The following is an 18472-nucleotide window of genomic DNA, read 5'->3' on the forward strand; positions in this document are numbered from 1 at the left end:
TAGAGTCGCTTGAACCCAGGAGGCAGAGGTTGTAGTGAGCTGAGATCACGCCACTGCACTCCAGCCTGGGCAACAGAGCAAGACTCCATCTCAAAAAAAAAAGACAAGCTTCTGGTCATTAATTATTATCCTTACATAACAGAAGAAGAAACTGGGGCTCGAAAGAAAGAGATTGGCCGGGCGCGGTGGCTCAAGCCTGTAATCCCAGCACTTTGGGAGGCCGAGACGGGCGGATCACGAGGTCAGGAGATAGAGACCATCCTGGCTAATACGGTGAAACCCCGTCTCTACTAGAAAATACAAAAAACTAGCCGGGCGAAGTGGCGGGTGCCTGTGGTCCCAGCTACTCGGGAGGCTGAGGCAGGAGAATGGCGTGAACCCAGGAGGCGGAGCTTGCAGTGAGCTGAGATCCGGCCACTGCGCTCCAGCCCCGGCGACAGAGCGAGACTCCGTCTCAAAAAAAAAAAAAAAAAAAAAAAGAAAGAGATTAAGGGACTGCATCAAGCACCGTAGAGAGCATGCAAAAATAATACTTTTCATTAACAATAACATTTTGCTGTTTGCAAAACACATTCACATTCTTCATTTCTTTTTATTCTAAAGATAATTCTGGTATCAGTGGAACACAGAGGTTTTCAGGAGCAGCTTCTAAGATAACATTATTTGAAGCTGTTAGGCCTACATTTGGGTATGGATACACCTTTCTCAAAATACCAGCTTCCTCAATGTTCCCTGTAATTGACAAGATCCCTACTTCTCTAAAGAGTGTACTGACTCATCCCTTCTTCAGAAACTAATCTTAAATGCTTATCCCTACCATATCTGAAATCACAACTTTGGAAAGACAAGGATGGGCAGAGAAGTAACAAAAGCAGCTGATATACAATCCACATTCAAGATGTTATCTGTTCATGGAGAAAAACCAGTCTGTGTTGATGTTAACCTTTTAAATGATCGAAATATGTCTTATTAACCTGGCTTGATACTAATGCCTGGAAAGTGTGAACTGACACTTGTGCCGATTGATTTAGTTCATAGAGAATGTTCTGATTTATGTCCCTGTCCCCACAAATTTTTTTTTAAATGCACCAAAGTTTTACCTGAAGTAAACCTGATTCTTGCAGAGGGTCCAATTGTAGTTTCTTACAAAAGCTTGGCTGTCTCTAATCAATTATCTCCAGATATGAAAATATCTAGGAAATTCAAGAAAGAAATCACACACATTCATTATCCATCTAACATTTTAATGTTTTCTTTCAGACTCTGTGTGTGCTGAGGGGGAAGGAGGGTAGTTACTTTTACTGCAACAAACAGGAGGGTGAAAATCTGAATAATGCTAGCATTGGGTCACTAGCTTTATCTGCAGATAAAACCAGCACAAAACAGATAATGGTTTGTTTTGCATCTATTTTACATATATTTCCCCCAGCTCACCAAAATAATTGTCTTCAGAGCCTATGTCCATTATTCCTTTACTGCCTTCCCTGCTATCAAGTTCTCTGAATAAGTACAGGGGCTGCAGTACAATTAAAAATAATGAGACCCTACTGGGCCAATGTCCCTGCATGCAATAAAAGGTTGTGGACTAATTGCAGGAGCAGAGATTCCCGCCCCGCCAACCTCCCCGCCCCCGCCCCCCAGCCATTTTGCTTCACTTTGATTGGTGGATTGGCACTTTAAATAAAGGTTTCTAATCTTCCCTGAATGAGAGGTACAGAGCAAGTCCCACGCACAGTCCTGAAAAAAATTTTAATCTTCTTTTCTTAGAACTATCTTGGTTGGCATCATCAGGCCCTGAGAGCACAGTGCATGTCAGCATCTAAGGTAAAATGGGATTTTATGATTTCCATGTGTTTCCTGTAAATTCTTTTTTTCCTATCTCCAGACAGCTTTTACAAAGAGGATTTATCTTCATTTGTCACCCGTAGCTGAATTATTGCTTGTTGTAATCCATTAACATGTTAAGAGATGACATGCCTAACACCCATTCAACTAAGAAAAAAAAAAGACTTTTATCTATAGACTGTATTTTTTTAACTATTTTTTATTATACTGCCTAATTTTTTGTAATATTAGAAGATGAGTAAATTTCTTGGCTATTCAGATCTCTATTCATGTCAGAATAAAGAGCTTTTTGAATTTATAGAATAAATTTTAAAAGATAATTCATTTTAGGAAGAGGAAAGCTAAATTTGAAACATATTTTCCACTAACATCAAAGGAAATTAAGATAGCCAATTTACTCTCATTTGAAAAGATAAGTTTTGGAATGGTTACGTACATTACCTAAACTAAACATGCAATGATATACCCTCTATTCCTGCAAATAAAGGTTTGTTATAAAATGACTGTTAGGTGCATTACATTTCACATGCATTTCAAAATGTATCCCAAAGGGTAAGCAAAGTATAAACTTCTGTGAATAATACCTGGTAGACCAATATTTTACTTAGTGGGAAGGATTTTAAATTCATAATTCATTTTATGAATGAAACATAGCACTTATAGGATATCGATGGAGGTTGTTCCTACATATTTATTCAGGCTGTAGATCCATTTAAAAAGTGCTTAGATATTTTTTAATTGCTTGTCCATTTATTTCAGAAACTACTACATACAAGTTAGTTTTTTATTTTGTTCTTCTAACCTTTATCCTGGTTGTTTTTGGAAGAGCAGAGACTCAGGCTCATTTTCAAAAATTGCCTTTTAACCATTCTGAATAAAAATTAATCTGATTTAATTCTCCAACTTAATTATGTTTTAGATTCCACTTTTCAAAATGAAGGACCTGATACTGATCCTATGCCTCCTGGAAATGAGTTTTGCAGTGCCGGTAAGTCAGTCTTTAGAGTGTGTCCCAGAAGAGGTTCTTGATTGTTGGACTCCAGACAACGCTGAAGGGATTTGGACTGAGAGTCCACGCATAGACTCACTTGATGTAATCCAGTGGTGTAGTCCCATTGAGTCAAAAGCCATAGTCGCTCAGATGTCAGTCTTGCAATCCAAAAGCGGTAAGTGATAGCTGGACTTGGTGGCTCACCCCTGTAATCCCAGTACTTTGGGAGGCTGAGGCAGGCGGATCACCTGAGGTGAGGAGCTCAAGATCAGCCTAGCCAACATGCGAAACCCTGTCTCTACTAAAAATACAAAAGTTAGCCGGGCATAGTGGTGTGCACCTGTAATCCCAGCTACTTGGGAGGCTGAGGCAGGAGCATTGCTTGAACCCGGGAGGTGGAGGTTGCAGTAAGCCAAGATTGCATCACTGCACTCCAGCCTGGGCGACACAGTGAGACTCCATCTCAAAAAAAAAAAAAAAAAAAAGCAGTAAGTGAGGCTTATGATATTTCTACTGAAAAGTTATTTAAAATAGTCCCAAAACAATTTCTAGATCTTATTCCACTCATTCAAAGTTAAAAGACTTAGTCTGTACAATGCATGGCGAAATTTTATTATCAACTTCTTGCTATCAGTATAAAGTTGAAATGGAAAGAGGAAATTTCTCTGAAAAAGAAAAGTACATTTTCTTCATTTCAAAAAGAACCATCTCCAAATTTCTATGGTTACAAAACTCAGCTAGATAATTCTATTTGAAGCTAGTAATTAACTAGCAAATTTACCTTGTAAGCAAAAATTGTGTGACTGAGAGCTGAAGTTTCATAAATCAAAACATATCATAGTGATGGGGCTAACTGTGTATTACAGTCCCACACCTGATGCATTCTAGTATATATTGAAATGATCTCATACAAACACAATCTTTTGAACACTGAACTACTCCAGCCATCAGCATGCAATTCTGTTATCACAAAAACTTTATTTGGCTGCTATATGCATTTAGCAAATATATACTGAGCAGCCGCCATGCATCCAGCAATGTGCTGGGCATTGGAAAAATTAAAGTAAATAAGACATGATCTCTTACCTCCAGGAGCTCATAGTTGGCCTCAAATGAACTTTAGAATATTTTAATGCCCTGAAAGAAAAGGTTAGCTATTTGGTTTTCTTAAAGTGTTTTAGTGAAAGAGAATGGAAATGGAGAAAAAGGATGAAACCTGATTCTAATGATGAAAACCTTAATTCCACAAATAAAAATAGAGTCCCTGTTTCATCACACAAGGTGAATTTTAAATGAAAGAAAACTTGAGGGTGCCACCCTAGCTTACCTTTGTATGATACTGACGTTGAGATCAGCCTCAGTCATTCACCATCGGTCTAACACATTGGTGTTCTTTGAACCTGTAATGATCCACACCTGAATCAACTGGGTCCGCTCTGAGGAACAGAACAATTGCTTATTATTGCCAACCAATTGCTTGTCAGATCAGATGTTCTTCTCCTGTTAATTCTGCATGAGAAATGTATCCCCTATCTGTATACATTCGTGTAAATATTCTTTAATTCATGACTTAGAGCAGATGGAAAGCAAAGTACACTTTGTTCTGTGGTTCAATCCAAGATGTGTTATTTATGCACTGGCAAATAGTGGGGAGGAAAGTCCCGCTCTCACGATTCCCCCAAATTCTCAACAAGCTACCCACCACATACACACGTACATGCACAATCACCCTTCCTGTCTATACAGCTACCTACCCAGAGTATTTTCCTACCCAGAGTATTTGCTACACATTTATAATGCCTTTCCCTCTATTCTTTTTCTTTTTCTTTTCTTTTTTTTTTTTTTTTTTTTTTAAATCTGGCTTTGTTGCCCAGGCTGGAGTTCAATGCTGAGATCTCAGCTCACTGCCACCTCCTCCTCCTGGGTTCAAGCGATTCTCCTGCCTCAGCCTCCCAAGTAGCTGGCATTACAGGTGCCCACCACCACACCCAGCTAATTTTTGTATGTTTAGCAGAGACAGGGTTTCGCCATGTTGGCCAGGCTGTTCTCAAATTCCTGACCTCATGATCTGCCCACCTCGGCCTCCCAAAGTGCTGGGATTACAGGCGTGAGCCTCCGTGCCTGGCCCTTTCCCTCCATTCTTGTCCAAAACTGAATTATTTAAGGAAATTCTCACCATGACCCAGAAGGTGGGATTTTACTTATATGAAAAAGGTTGGGGGTGAAAAAGTAGGGGGTGTAATTCTTTAACTTCTTACTCATAAAGGAAAAATAATACCAATATGTTTAGTAAACATTCCATAAATCCTTGTGGTATAACTGAAGGAAAGATGGCATTACAACCCCTTGGTCTTAGAAAGTGAGAGTATCCGAAGAACCAGAGACTCTCAAAATCCAATTTACTCTAATTCCTACTCTTCCATTCTCCATGTTTTCTACTGGTATTTGTGTAAAGTAATAAGGCTTGGTTTCGAAAGAAAAATATCTTTAACAACAACAAAAAAAAAAAAGGAAAAGGCTGGTCATGGTGACTCATGCCTATCATCCCAGCACTTTGGGAGGCTAAGGCAGGAGGATTACTTGAGCTCAGGAGTTCAAGACAAGCCTGGGCAACATAGTGAGACCCCCATCTCTATTTTTTAAAAAAAGGAAGCCAGGTGCAGTGGCTCATGTCTGTAATCCCAGCACTTTGGGAGGCCGAGGTGGGTGGATCACTTGAGCTCAGGAGTTCAAGACCAGCCTGGCTAACATGGTGAAACTCTATCTCTACTAAAAATACAAAAATTAGCCAGACTTGGTGGCGCACACCTGTAATCCCAGCTACATGGGAGGAGAATTGCTTGGACCCGGCAGGCAGAGGTTGCAGTGAGCCGAGATCACGCTACTGCACTCCAGCCTGGGTGACAGAGTGAAACTTAGTCTTGGGGAAAAAAAAAAAAGGAAAGGAAAATATCTTACATTTTAAAAAATTAATTGTATAGATAGGTATATTTTTGAACAACTTTTAAGTGAACACGTTAAGTATAGTAGTATTTTGTGCTAGAATGCTTTTTATTAAAGGAAAAAAAATCTTTGATATGATCCCAAAATATAGTAGGTTTATACATAAAATAATCTTTCACTAAAAATCGTAGAGAATTTGCTGAAGTCCTTTGAATAGGAATCAAGTTAGATTTTGCATATGATTTTTCTGAATGTCATGATCCCATGCCACATCTGGTAAACCAAAATCATGTAGATTTGTCAAAAGCACATGAAAATTCAGCTTGAGTTTGTCCCCTTTACTTTTTTCTGTGGTAATTTTTTAAGAATATAAAGTACTAGTAGTTTTCTATTTTGTTGCTTTATTCTACTTCTCCTTGTGTGTAACTTTAAATCATATTTTGCTTTTAAAGCAACGAAGCATTAAGATGCAGACAAAGGATAGATGATGCAGGTGGGAGCAAAATTTTCAAATACTGTGTTGATTCTCCCAAATAACTTATGCTCTTCTTCATTCTGCCCAAGCACTCAAGTTATTTGCATAATAAACCAAAATGGTGGCCCCTCAGGTAGCCCTTATGTACTGGAGCAATATCCTATGCCCAATGGGCATTGAAGGAAGTTTTGTACCAATGAGACTCAAAATTATTCTTATTTTCATTCAGTTCTTTCCTCAGCAAACTGGAACACCGGGTATGGCTAGTTTGAGCCTTGAGGTATGTATTGCCAGAGTTTTTTACATATTAACTTTACATTGGTATATTTGTGATACAGGAGAAATATGGTGGTGTGTTTCTCAGTTTTCCTAGCCAGAAGTTTGTGGCTGTTATCCTGAGGAGTGCTAGAAAAATTATGACATTTACTAGAGTTTTGTCTTATAATTCTACTGCAATTTTAAACTCTCAGGTGTTTTACTTTTTAGAACATTATTTCTATGCAAACAAAAGCAATATTAATACTTAATGCCTTATATAGAATATACATATTAATAAAATTACTACATTAATTAAAATACATTGCTCTTTACTCACAGTTTACTTTTAGTCCTGCTCCTTATACTATCTTACATGACAAAGTTCTCATGAAATAAATGTACCTGTACAAAATTTAATTTTTTATAAGTCTGGAAAATAGCATTAACATTGTACTATGATACTTCCTGTATAAGTTGTACAGTGTATTTGTCTTATTGCAGTTCTCATATAATATATATTCTGTTTAGAAAACCCCAGCAAAACAGAAATTTTGGTCATGTCAATGAAAAATATTGACAGTTATATATAGAAAGATATTTATAAGATTAAAAATTTTTCACAAGGTCTTGTGAAATTCCCGTGTGTCATGGTAAGCTGGGGGCAATCAATACCTATTTGAGCTAGACGCTTACTTCACATGGAAGCTAATTACACTGAGGGATTTTTTTCTTTTTTAGCTTAAACTCAATCCAAAGCATTCTGAATCTCTTCCCATGAAAAAAGTGAAATTGACTTTCTGTTGAAATGGTGGAATTCTCGATAATCTATCCAGATACTTAACATTTCTTTCAATAGTCTCTATATTTAATATTTTGAAAGATTTATTGTTTGAGAAAGAGGTAAAAGTTTTATTTATTTGTTTGTTTCAAATTCCTCTTCTGGCTGAACTTGTAAGGGGCAAAGTAAAATAAATGGGGAGAAAAGAGTCAATGAAGCAAATTCCTCACAATTACATTTATATTTCAGTGGAATGAGCTATTTTCCCATGTTTCAATGTAACCTCCACTTAAATAATACTTTTTCTCCTTTAATTAATGATAAAAGCAACTGCATTATTTTAATAGCAGTAATAATAACAATGGCAGAACCAAATTTAATATTTCCACCTTTCGATGATGATTTGTGTCTACTTTCATTTTGTTAAACTGATCCACATCAAACTTTGTGTTGATAATGTCAAATATCACGAGAAATCAGTTGTGTCAAACACAGCATATGTGATAAACAGTAACCCACTTTTTTCTTGATAGACAATGAGACAGTTGGGAAGTCTGCAAGGATTAAACACACTTTCTCAGGTAATCATATTTCTTATTGCAAGTATTCATGGTGGTGCTAGTGTTAATATTAGCAGCAGCATTATAATTCATTAAATTTATTTATGAATAGACAATATACTAAATATTGGAAGAACCAAGAAGTGAATGAGAGCCTAAAACAAAATAAGATAGAGTGACAGGGAAAAATAAAAATAGTATTGAATTTTATTTAGTTAAAAAAAGAATATTTTTGTGCAGTATTAATTTTATTATATGGCACAAAACATAAGTGCTTAAAAAATCTAAATCTCAAACAAGTTTATGGAAATATTGCAGACTAGCTCAAAATGAAATTTAAGTTCATTGAAAGGAAGAGTTTACCTATCCATTTGATTTATTTTTATTTATTATTTATTTATTTAGACAGAGTATCGCTCTGTGGCCCAGGCTGAAGTGCAGTGGTGCGATCTCAGCTCACTGCAACCTCCGCCTCCTGGGTTCAAGCTATTCTCCTGTCTCAGCCTCCCAAGTAGCTGGGATCACAGGCATCTGCCACCATTCCAGGCTAATTTTTGTATTTTTTAGTAGAGACGGGATTTCACCATGTTGCTAGGCTGATCTCGAACTCATGACCTCAGGTGATCCACCCACCTCAGCCTCCCAAAGTGCTGGGATTAGAGGCATGAGCCACCATGTCCAACCATACCTATCCATTTTAAATTAAGCAACACCACTTTTGCTTTTGCTATATTTACACTATCTGTTGATTTTTTAGAAAATGAAAACCTGGCTGGGCGCAGTGGCTCACGCCTGTAATTCCAGCACTTTGGGAGGCCGAGGCGGGCGGATCATGAGGTCAAGAGACCAAGACCATCCTGGCCAGCATGGTGAAACCCCGTCTCTACTAAAAATACAAAAATTAGCTGGGCGTGATGGTGCGTGCCTGTAGTCCCAGCTACACAGGAGGCTGAGGCAGGAGAATTGCTTGAACCCAGGAGGCGGATGCTGTGAGCCAAGATCGCCCACTGCACTCCAGCCTGGTGACAGAGCGAGTTTCCATCTCAAAAAAAAAAAAAAAGAAAAGAAAAGAAAAGAAAACCAAATATAACCAATGTTATATTTAACATTTAAATATAAGCATGCCTTTTTTTATCCATGTCTTTAGTATTCTAGATTTGGCTTTGGGAAATCACTTAATTCTTTGTGGATGCACGGTCTCCTCCCACCACATTCCTCTCCTCCATGGATGAGGCCAAGGGAACATGAAACTCAACAGGTGAGTGAATAGCATCAATATGTTTGAAACCTCAGGCTTTAAAACCTCTTCTTACTTGCCTTCCTTGAGTTGTGATAAATTAGCAATAGCCAAGTCCTAGCATTAACAAAAAATTATTCTCGTGCCAAATAAATCAAAGCCTATAACTGCTTTTAGTGTTTAAGAAATATTTTTAAATTTGAAACTATTTGCATATTTATTTAAAATAGGAAGATACAGCCTCCAAAATATGAGACCTATGTTAAAGATATCAGCAAACAATCCTCAAAAATCGAAGCAGGCTACACCCTGGACAATTTTCATTTGAATCAAGATTTCCTAAATAATTACTCAAAGGCTAATTTCAAATGATGACAATAATCCTGGTTAAAACACCATAGCCAGGTGCGATGGCTCATGCCTGTAATCCCAGCACTTTGGGAGGCCAAGGTGGATGGATCACTTGAGGTGAGGAGTTCAAGACCAGCCTGGCCAACATGGTGAAACCCCGTCTCTACTAAAAATACAAAAATTAGCCGGGCATGGCGGCAGGCACCTGTAATCTCAGCTACTCTCAGGAGGCTGAGGCAGGAGAATCGCTTGAACCCAGGAGGCAGAGGCTGCAGTGAGCCGAGATTGTGCCACTGCACTCCAACCTGGGCAATAGAGTGAGACTCTGTCTCAAAAAAAAATTAAGAAATTTAAAAAAATACAACATCATGAACCCTACAGAAGTCAATAAATATATCAATCTGTTAACCATTATTGATTAGGTGCCTAATAAATACATAAACCAAATTGTGATTTGGTAGTAAAAGTGAAGACATTTACAAATGGCTCCAAGGATTGTGAAATTTCAGATAGGACAAGACAACATATTTCAAAGTGCTGAATTGTGAGATGTGAGCTCAGAGAGGGGTGAGGACTGGAGAGGCAAAGCAGAGCCCCGAATTGTTGTGAGACTTCCTTGCTGGTCTGAGGAGTTTGCAATCATTCTACAAACAATAGGGAGCCATTCGCCACAAGTAATTTCTAGAAGAAGCAACAAAACATGGTGATTTTAACAGGGAATTTTTTCATTTAATATATGGACTCAGAACCAAGATTAACAGGGAATTTTAGTTCCAGGTGGTCTTCCACAGCAGGAGCATTACCACGAGGTCCCATTTAGTAGGACAATAAATTATGTTAATGGTGACTGTTTCTTCACTTGTTTCCAAAGTGAATTTCCATGTTGCAAGAATTTGATTGGCATTTTAATTAATTATGCTTTATGCTTTCATTAATTTGAAAAATATACTAGGTACTCACCATGGGCCAGGCACTTGTTAGGAGCTATGTTATGTACAGGGGCTATAAAGAGAAACAAGACATATCATTCTCTCTCCATTGACTGGGGGACAAAGATTTATAACAAATAATTACCATCCAATGAGAAAGTGGTAAAATAAAGATACAGATACATACAGACAGCTATGAGAACTTAGAGAAGGACATGTCTCATCCTACCAGGAGGTTCATGTAGCTTCACCTTCATGAGCAATGTTGGTCCCAAAGCAGGTAGGGGAGGCACACGCAAGACCTCCCCAAACAACATTAACACTAACTGGTGCTTCCTATGTAAACTCAACTTCAAGACAAGTCCCCTAGCCTCCCTTCCAGATAGAAAGTGCCCCAAGCCCCTTTGTTTAGAAATTCTAGGCACCGTTGTTTAATGAGCCATCCCTTCCTGACACTCTTTTCAAATTTCTCTGCAGTATGAATATTCTTTGCCTGTGCATCCCCCACCTCTCCCATCACAGCCATCCTTGAAGCCTCAACAGCCAGGACTGAAACCTTTCCTCCAGGCCGCTGCTGCAACCGCCGACGAGGCCACAGCACAGAAAGAAGCACTTCAGCCTCCAATTCACCTGGGACAGCTGCTCTTGCAGGAAGGAGAACTGCCTCTGGTTCAGCAGCAGGTGGCACCATCAGATAAGCCACCAAAGCCTGAGGTACTTCCTTTCTCTCGAAGTCAGATCAGAGTCACCAGCTAACCTAATAGAAGAAAACTAATTTGCAGGGCACTTTTAAATAATCGTAGCCTTCAGGCATAATACATGATATAAATATATTCTTAATCAGTCTTCCATATCTGAGATTTATTTTTTGAGTAAAACATAAATATCCATTCCTATCTTTTGCCATCAGAGACAGGGCATGGATTCTAAAAGATCCTGTGCCTATAAAACTGGGTTTCTTAGTTGCAAAAGATGAAAACTTCCATAGGAAATAGAATAAAACCCCAGAGAAGTCCAGGTTTCCTATCACTGTTCTTTTTTTGGTGTTGGAAAGACTGAGAAAAGTGATTGATCCCTCAGCATAACAAGTAGGATTTTCCATTATTATCTGTCTGACAGAAAGGTGACAACTATGCAAAAAGTGTCTTGTAATAATGTAGAGAAAAGTGTAATGGGTAAAAGAAAAGGAAGGTACCATGTAACCAGTATGTTGTGGGCATGTGTCATTCCCCCATACCATCCTGCCTACCATCCTATAAAAATACATATTATCAGTCTTTTTAAAGAAAGGAAGACAGACTTTGAGAAGTTACAAAATTGGCCCAGGAGTACACAAAAACTAAGTGGCAGAGCCAGGGTTCAAACCAACCAGGTATGTTCCCGTTCCAAAATTCATTACTTTCTAATCTGCAAGAGATAGCAAAGCCATGATAGATGTACCTCATTCCCCTGCTGGTACATTTGAGTAATGTTAGTAAAAGACCATTGCAAACTCTCGGGTCATACCTCCCAAAACACTGAAAGAAAGTAAAATAATGAAACTCATTTTGTTTTACTGTAATTGCAAACAAGATAATCATGTGATCAGTTCACTTCGTCAATTTTTTCATTTTTAATGTCACTTTGTCTATTTTTTTATTTTCTTGTTGTCTATTTTGTTAATTTTTTGACTGATAATTTTAATATTTATCTGTGATATAGCTCCCAGGAGCAGATGTTGCTGATCCACAAGGTCCACCAGTAAGTACAGATCTCAATGAGACACTTTCTGTATTTTACTTTTTTTATTTGTTCACTTTGTCTATTTTTAATTTGTATTTGTATTTATCTATTTTATTCATTTTTATGATAATTTTAATATTTACCTATGATATAGCTCCCAAGAATAGATTTTGCTGATCCACAAGGTCCATCAGTAAGTACAGATCTCAATGAGACACTTTCTGTATTTTACTTTTTTTATTTGTTCACTTTGTCTATTTTTAATTTGTATTTGTATTTATCTATTTTATTCATTTTTATGATAATTTTAATATTTACCTATGATATAGCTCCCAAGAATGGATTTTCCTGATCCACAAGGTCCATCAGTAAGTACAGATCTCAATGAGACACTTCTATTTTTTGTTTTTATTTTATTTGTTCACTTTGTCTATCTTTTATTTGCTTTTATCTATTTTGTTCATTTTTTGACTGATAATTTTAATATTTATCTGTAACATAGCTCCCAGGATTGGATTTTCCTGATCCACAAGGTCCATCAGTAAGTACAGATCTCAATGAGACACTTTGTCGTAAAAACTGTCTCTATATTTCAAAAAAGAAGAGTGAATTTTTTCATTGTCCCATTAATCCATGAATATGAAGTATAATGGATTCCTTTGTTTTCTTAAATATTAAATACTTATTTCTATACTAATCCATCTGAAAATGTGTTTCATGTGACTCAAAAATTACTATAATGGGGATTTGCCTATGTGAATTACTTATTCTGTTTTCCACCATTTAAAGATTTTCCAAATAGCGCGTTTGATTTCTCGGGGACCAATGCCACAAAATAAACAATCTCCAGTAAGTTTTTTTTTAATACCACATCTCTGTTTGCAATTTACTTAAAAGTTTTTCCATTGGAAAATGCATTTTGTGATAATGATTGTATTTTATTTAGCTTTATCCAGGAATGTTTTACATGCCTTTTGGAGCAAATCAACTGGTAAGTCCATATTCTATAAAAAGTATTGTTTTTAATTAAATTTTATCTTAAGAGCTACAATTATAAAATCTAGGTCTCACACAAGAGATTCCAAATAAACATTCTCTGAACGCCTACATTAGTAACTGAAATATTAAGGAGGCAAGTTTCCTATTTGGATAATCTTGGCTACACACACACACACACACACACACGCGCGCGCGCACACACAAGGGTATTAAAGAAAAAATAAATTTTAGCTCTGAATTATCCAAGTTGACTACATTTATTCCATAATGACTCACCTCTCCACTTTACCTCTGTACACAGCATTAATATTAAGGCTTAAGTGAAAACTAAATAACTTTTAACTTTGTCTTAAGTAGATAAGAAGGTAGCTGGTTCGTACTTTGATGCAATATTTCTTTTTGAACAGAATGCCCCTGCCAGACTTGGCATCATGAGTTCTGAAGAAATGGCAGTGAGTAATGTCTTCTAACTCTTCTTAAAATAGTGGCCAGGGAAGAACAGTCACTTATGACTGGCTGCAAGAGACGTCTGCCATGAATGTCACCAAATGAGCATGGGACTCAGATTTTTCCACTCCAAAAACTAAGCTTAAGTCTGAAGCAGTATCCAAAGATTTCATCATGTTTCCTATGTAGTCTTTCATTTCTGGGTGATAACTATTCTTGAGCATAGAGTTTTGCCCATTGCTTGTAGATGAACAGAGGAGAAACCTCCACTTGAAAGGCCGTCGTTGAACTATAAACACTTCAAACCAAAAAGATACATGTGGTTCATACAGAGTTCTTGTTCTTTCTCGGACCATTTGGTCCCTCAAAACATCAAATTCAACAGCATTACAAGTACTTCAGATCTCAGAATTGAAAGATCAAAAAGCAAAAGAAAACCAAGTTTAAAATGTGATTATTTTAAATGTCAACGTGCATTGTCAATGAGCATATACTAGTATTATGTTATCATTATCCATGCAAGTTTAGGATTTGAGATCAATAAAGTCGTACAACTCTTTTCCTAAGAAATTTTTTATCTGTTACATTTGTTAGAGCACAAGGCAAGACAAACAAAAGCTATATTGAATTAACAAATCATTGTCAACTACAGATTCTTTCGAGTTAACAAACACACATATTATCTGTGAAAGAAAAATTACATATCAGTATTTTTGTGTGCCTTCCATGTGCCACACACATAGCAAAATACTATAAACAAAACAAGGTAAGATTCTTGTTTTTGGCTGGGCGCAGTGGCCACGCCTATAATCCCAGCACTTTGGGAGGTCAAGGCAGGTGGATCACCTGAGATCAGGAGTTTGAGACTAGCCTGGCCAACATGGTAAAACCCCGTCTCCACTAAAAATAGAAAAATCAGCCGGGTTTAGGGGCTCAAGCCTGTAGTTGCAGCTACTCAGGAGGCTGAGGCAGGAGAGTCACTTGAACCTGGGAGGCAGAGGTTTCAATGAGCTGAGATCACGCCGCTGCACTCCAGCCTAGGCAACAGAGCAAGACCCTGCTAAAAAAATAATAATAATAAATTTAAAAAAAAAAAAAATCTTGTTTTCAAGGAACTTACAGTCTACTGAATGGAAAAGATAGGTACAAGGGCAGATATCTAATGTCAAAATCGTGGGATAAAAGCAATAACAGTTTTATTACAGAGAAAGAGTCAGAGAGGAAGGGCAGTTAGCCCAGTCCAGGCTTTCACAGTATCATCCCTGGAGATGATGTGAAAGCTGAGAAAGAATGAAGAGTCAGGAGAAAGGAGAAGGAAAGAGTATTGTATCTATATAACACCAATACAAGTCACTGGAAGTTCAAAATTCAAGTAAGTGTTAATTGCCATCATATAATATTAATTATTTCTATTCTGCCTCATTCCCAAAAGATTTTGCAGAGCTTGTGAAAAACACACAATAAATATAACCAAAAAGTTGAAGGTAGGATTTAAAATGAGTCATAATTTCAAGAAAATCAGAATACAGATATGCAAGTCACACAGTCCTGCTCAATTGCTACAAACAGCCTAAGATTTTGGACCCCATATTTCTGGCAGCAAAGGTAGAAAAAGAAACATGGTCAGTTCTGGAATTCTGTTTGTCCACAGGAAGAAAATATTTTAGTTACTCCATGGAAGCCAAATTTTTTTCTTAAACTTTGTGCTTTAAAAAAATTTAAGTCTTAGCTGGGTGCAGTGTCTCGCCCCTGTAATCCCAGCTACTAGGGAGGCTGAGGCAGGAAGATCACTTGAGCCTAGGAGTTCTGGACCAGTAGCCTGGGCCATACAATGAGACCCCTAAAAGAAAAAAAAAAAAAAAAACGTACATGGAACTTCATTTGGGGTACACTGAAAAATGCCATTGACAAGATTCTCCCTCAACAAATGCAGTTATGAGTTTCAGTTCTTATTTGTTTTGTGATGGTAGTACTCACTTCAACTACTCGTTTTCTTAAAATTAAATTCAAACTCACTTTGCCTCAAGTCTTGCTTCTGCCCTGTTATCTCCCTCTTGTGGAGATCACGCCAAGATCCACCCAGATAAGTGCAGAATCCTCTTCATTATGTTTCAAAGCCAGTTTAGTGAGAAATGAGCTTACACAAAGCTATCAGCCAACTTCCTATTCTCTACCAGTTTTTTAGAGATCCTTGGTGAATGTGACCAGGTAGAGTTGCATGGTATAGTTAATAGCATGTGATAATGGCATCTTTAACGAATGTCTTTTTTCCAGGGCGGGAGAGGAGACCCAATGGCCTATGAAGCCATATTTCCAGGATTTGGAGGCATGAGGTCCAGCTTGGGGGGAATGCCCCACAAGCCAGCTATGGGCGGTGACTTCACTCTGGAATTTGACTCCCCAGTGGCTGCGACCAAAGGCCCTGAGAAGGGAGAAGGAGGTGCACAAGGCTCCCCTATGCCGGAGGCCAACCCAGACGATCCAGAAAACCCAGCTTTCCTTACAGAGCTAGAACCTGTTGCCCATGCAGGACTCCTTGCTCTCCCTAAGGATGATGTTCCCAGCCTGCCAAGGAGCCCTTCAGGGAAGATGAAGGGACTCCCTAGCGTCACCCCAGCAGGTGCTGACCCACTGATGACCCCTGAATTAGCTGATGTTTATAGGACCTACGATGCTGACATGACCACATCCGTGGATTTCCAGGATGAAGTAACCATGGATACCACAATGGCCCCAAACTCTCTGCAAACATCCATGCCAGGAAACAGAGCCCAGGAGCCCGAGATGATGTATGATGCGTGGCATTTCCAAGAGCCCTGACAGCTCTAAGATATTAGCTACTTTCTGTATGCACAAGCTTCCCAGCTTTGTCCCCACAGTGTACCTTTTTGCTAAAACACTTATTACCCTTCTGCAGCAAAGGCATTAAAAGCGCTAAGCATATATTAATAAATACAAGTGGCTAGAAATAGTGTAGGTCCCCTTCTTGCTTTCAATATCTTGTTGAAATAAAATCTGTCAATTGTCTCTGTGATTTAGAAACACTATTAATAACATCAGAGCAAGGGTCTAAGGGTCTCAGCATTTAATCATCACTTTTTCTTAGCTGTCTTAAGCATTACAGAATTTCTCTTACTAGCATGACACTATTATATTCAGGAAATGTGGCACTGCTTTTTTCTCTAAGCAAAGGCAAATATCCTCATAATTCTAAGCTAATTCATTTAAACTTTATTAAATGGGGATTGGTGGAAAACTCCTGACTGGTATTACTGGGTTTGGTATAATTGAATTTAAAAGTCTCATTTATAGAGTATTTTATTTAATCTAGTATAAAAAATCTAGCCTATTTTAAATAAAGAATTTTTCTCACTGAAATTTTCAGGAATTGTATGCTTATTATTTATATATATTTAAATGGTTCAAGAAAAGCATACTCATCCTCTACCTTTGCTACTCTTTAACTCATTGTATTCAATTCATTCATTCTTTCATCAGAACTTTACTGAATATTCATGTCCTGGGTGCAGTGCAAGGTATCAGAGATATAGTCCCTTCCTTCAAAGCTTACGATGAACATGACTGACAAGTAGACAATCACCATGACAAAACCCTAGACCAAGCTCAATTACTTTACATGTATTATCCCACAACAATAATGTAAAATAGATACACTCAACCCACAGCACACGTGAAAAGTGCTATGAAAAGGCCAAGCACAGGGTGCCCCTGGAGCCACAGAGAAGAGGTACCTAACCCAGCCTGAGGGGCATCGGAGGGTCTAGGAGGAATCAGACAAGTTGTCTCAGAACAGTTTCTAGAAACGATTTCAAGAGTGAGAGGTCTCACTCTCCAAGAGGAAGAAACAGAAAAAGAGCCATGTGGGTGTCATGTGAGAATTAGCTTATTCCTGTGAAATATAATGTGGGAAAGGGGGATGCAGAAAATGACCCTTGCTTGTCACCAGGGCTAGGTGTGTATCGAGCAGAGCTATACACCTAAATTAAAGGGCTCCCAGCCCAGATTTGGTCACTCCTACAAAGTAGCTCCTACCCCCTTCTCTTCACCTTCTCCTAAGTGGCTCGACCCAGGTCTTCGACTCAATGACACTCAGACTTCTCTCCATCCATTGATGGAGATTCTGTAGATGCAACCCAGGAAAAAGAGCCCTGAGATGCCTCCCAACCTGGGGTACTTCAGGAGCCTTACCAGGAGCATGTAGCTGCCACCTATTGCCTCCCTCTCTTCAAGCAGGGTTCTGCTCATCCTCACCCCATTGACTGCAGCTGAAAGACAGATACAGAAGAAAAATTTCAGTTTGCTTCCCCAAGTGTCCCTGGCAAAGGTGCGAGGGTAGAATGACCTCCACAGTAGCCAGCAGATACCCACTGAGATCTATCTTAGCATCGCAGACAGTTTCCTAAAAAGCAGTATGGTACAATACATATAAACAGATCTGCGTTCAAACTTCGGTATCACATCTTATTATCCATGAGACTTTCGATGTGAAACTTAATCTCTCTGCGCCTGTGTCTTCATTTCTGTAATGGGGCTATGACCTAGCATGGAGAGTTGTTATGAGAATGAAATGAGATAAAGCTCACAGATGAAATTGCTGAATCATAACAGTTTCCTTCTTTTCCAACTGATCCTTTTGGTAAAGAGAATTAAGCAAAATAGCAGCAGCAACAGTGGAAGAATGGAATTGTTCCCATTATCTGATGAGTTTGTGTTTTTCCATTAACACTCCAACCATCGCCCTGCTTGTCCTTCTTTGTAATTCGGAGCATGCTTTTGTGAGACACACATGCCGGTTTCCCCGATGAGTCTTGCTGTAGCAGGGGCTCGAAGTTAGTCTCTCTTACTGACCATCTGGACACTTAACAATGGTAATAGCAGCTGGGCATGGTGGCTCACGCCTGCAATCCCACACTTTG

The 18472-nt window shown here is 38.3% G+C and overlaps 1 protein-coding gene across 1 annotated transcript; it reads left to right on the forward strand.

The window, feature by feature from the left end:
* The first annotated feature begins 1706 nt into the window (after positions 1-1706).
* LOC105477333 (ameloblastin) lies at positions 1707-16913 on the forward strand. The gene is made up of 13 exons (XM_071092674.1): positions 1707-1824; positions 2765-2833; positions 6484-6534; positions 7824-7871; positions 8998-9108; positions 10845-11081; positions 12244-12282; positions 12419-12457; positions 12592-12630; positions 12879-12938; positions 13036-13080; positions 13496-13540; positions 15810-16913. The coding sequence occupies exons 1-13, from the start codon at positions 1810-1812 to the stop codon at positions 16353-16355; spliced, it is 1344 nt and encodes a 447-aa protein (XP_070948775.1). The 5' UTR covers positions 1707-1809; the 3' UTR covers positions 16356-16913.
* Positions 16914-18472: the final 1559 nt, after the last annotated feature.

Source organism: Macaca nemestrina, chromosome 3, assembly GCF_043159975.1.
Source record: "Macaca nemestrina isolate mMacNem1 chromosome 3, mMacNem.hap1, whole genome shotgun sequence".
Classification (NCBI taxonomy): Eukaryota; Metazoa; Chordata; class Mammalia; order Primates; family Cercopithecidae; genus Macaca; species Macaca nemestrina.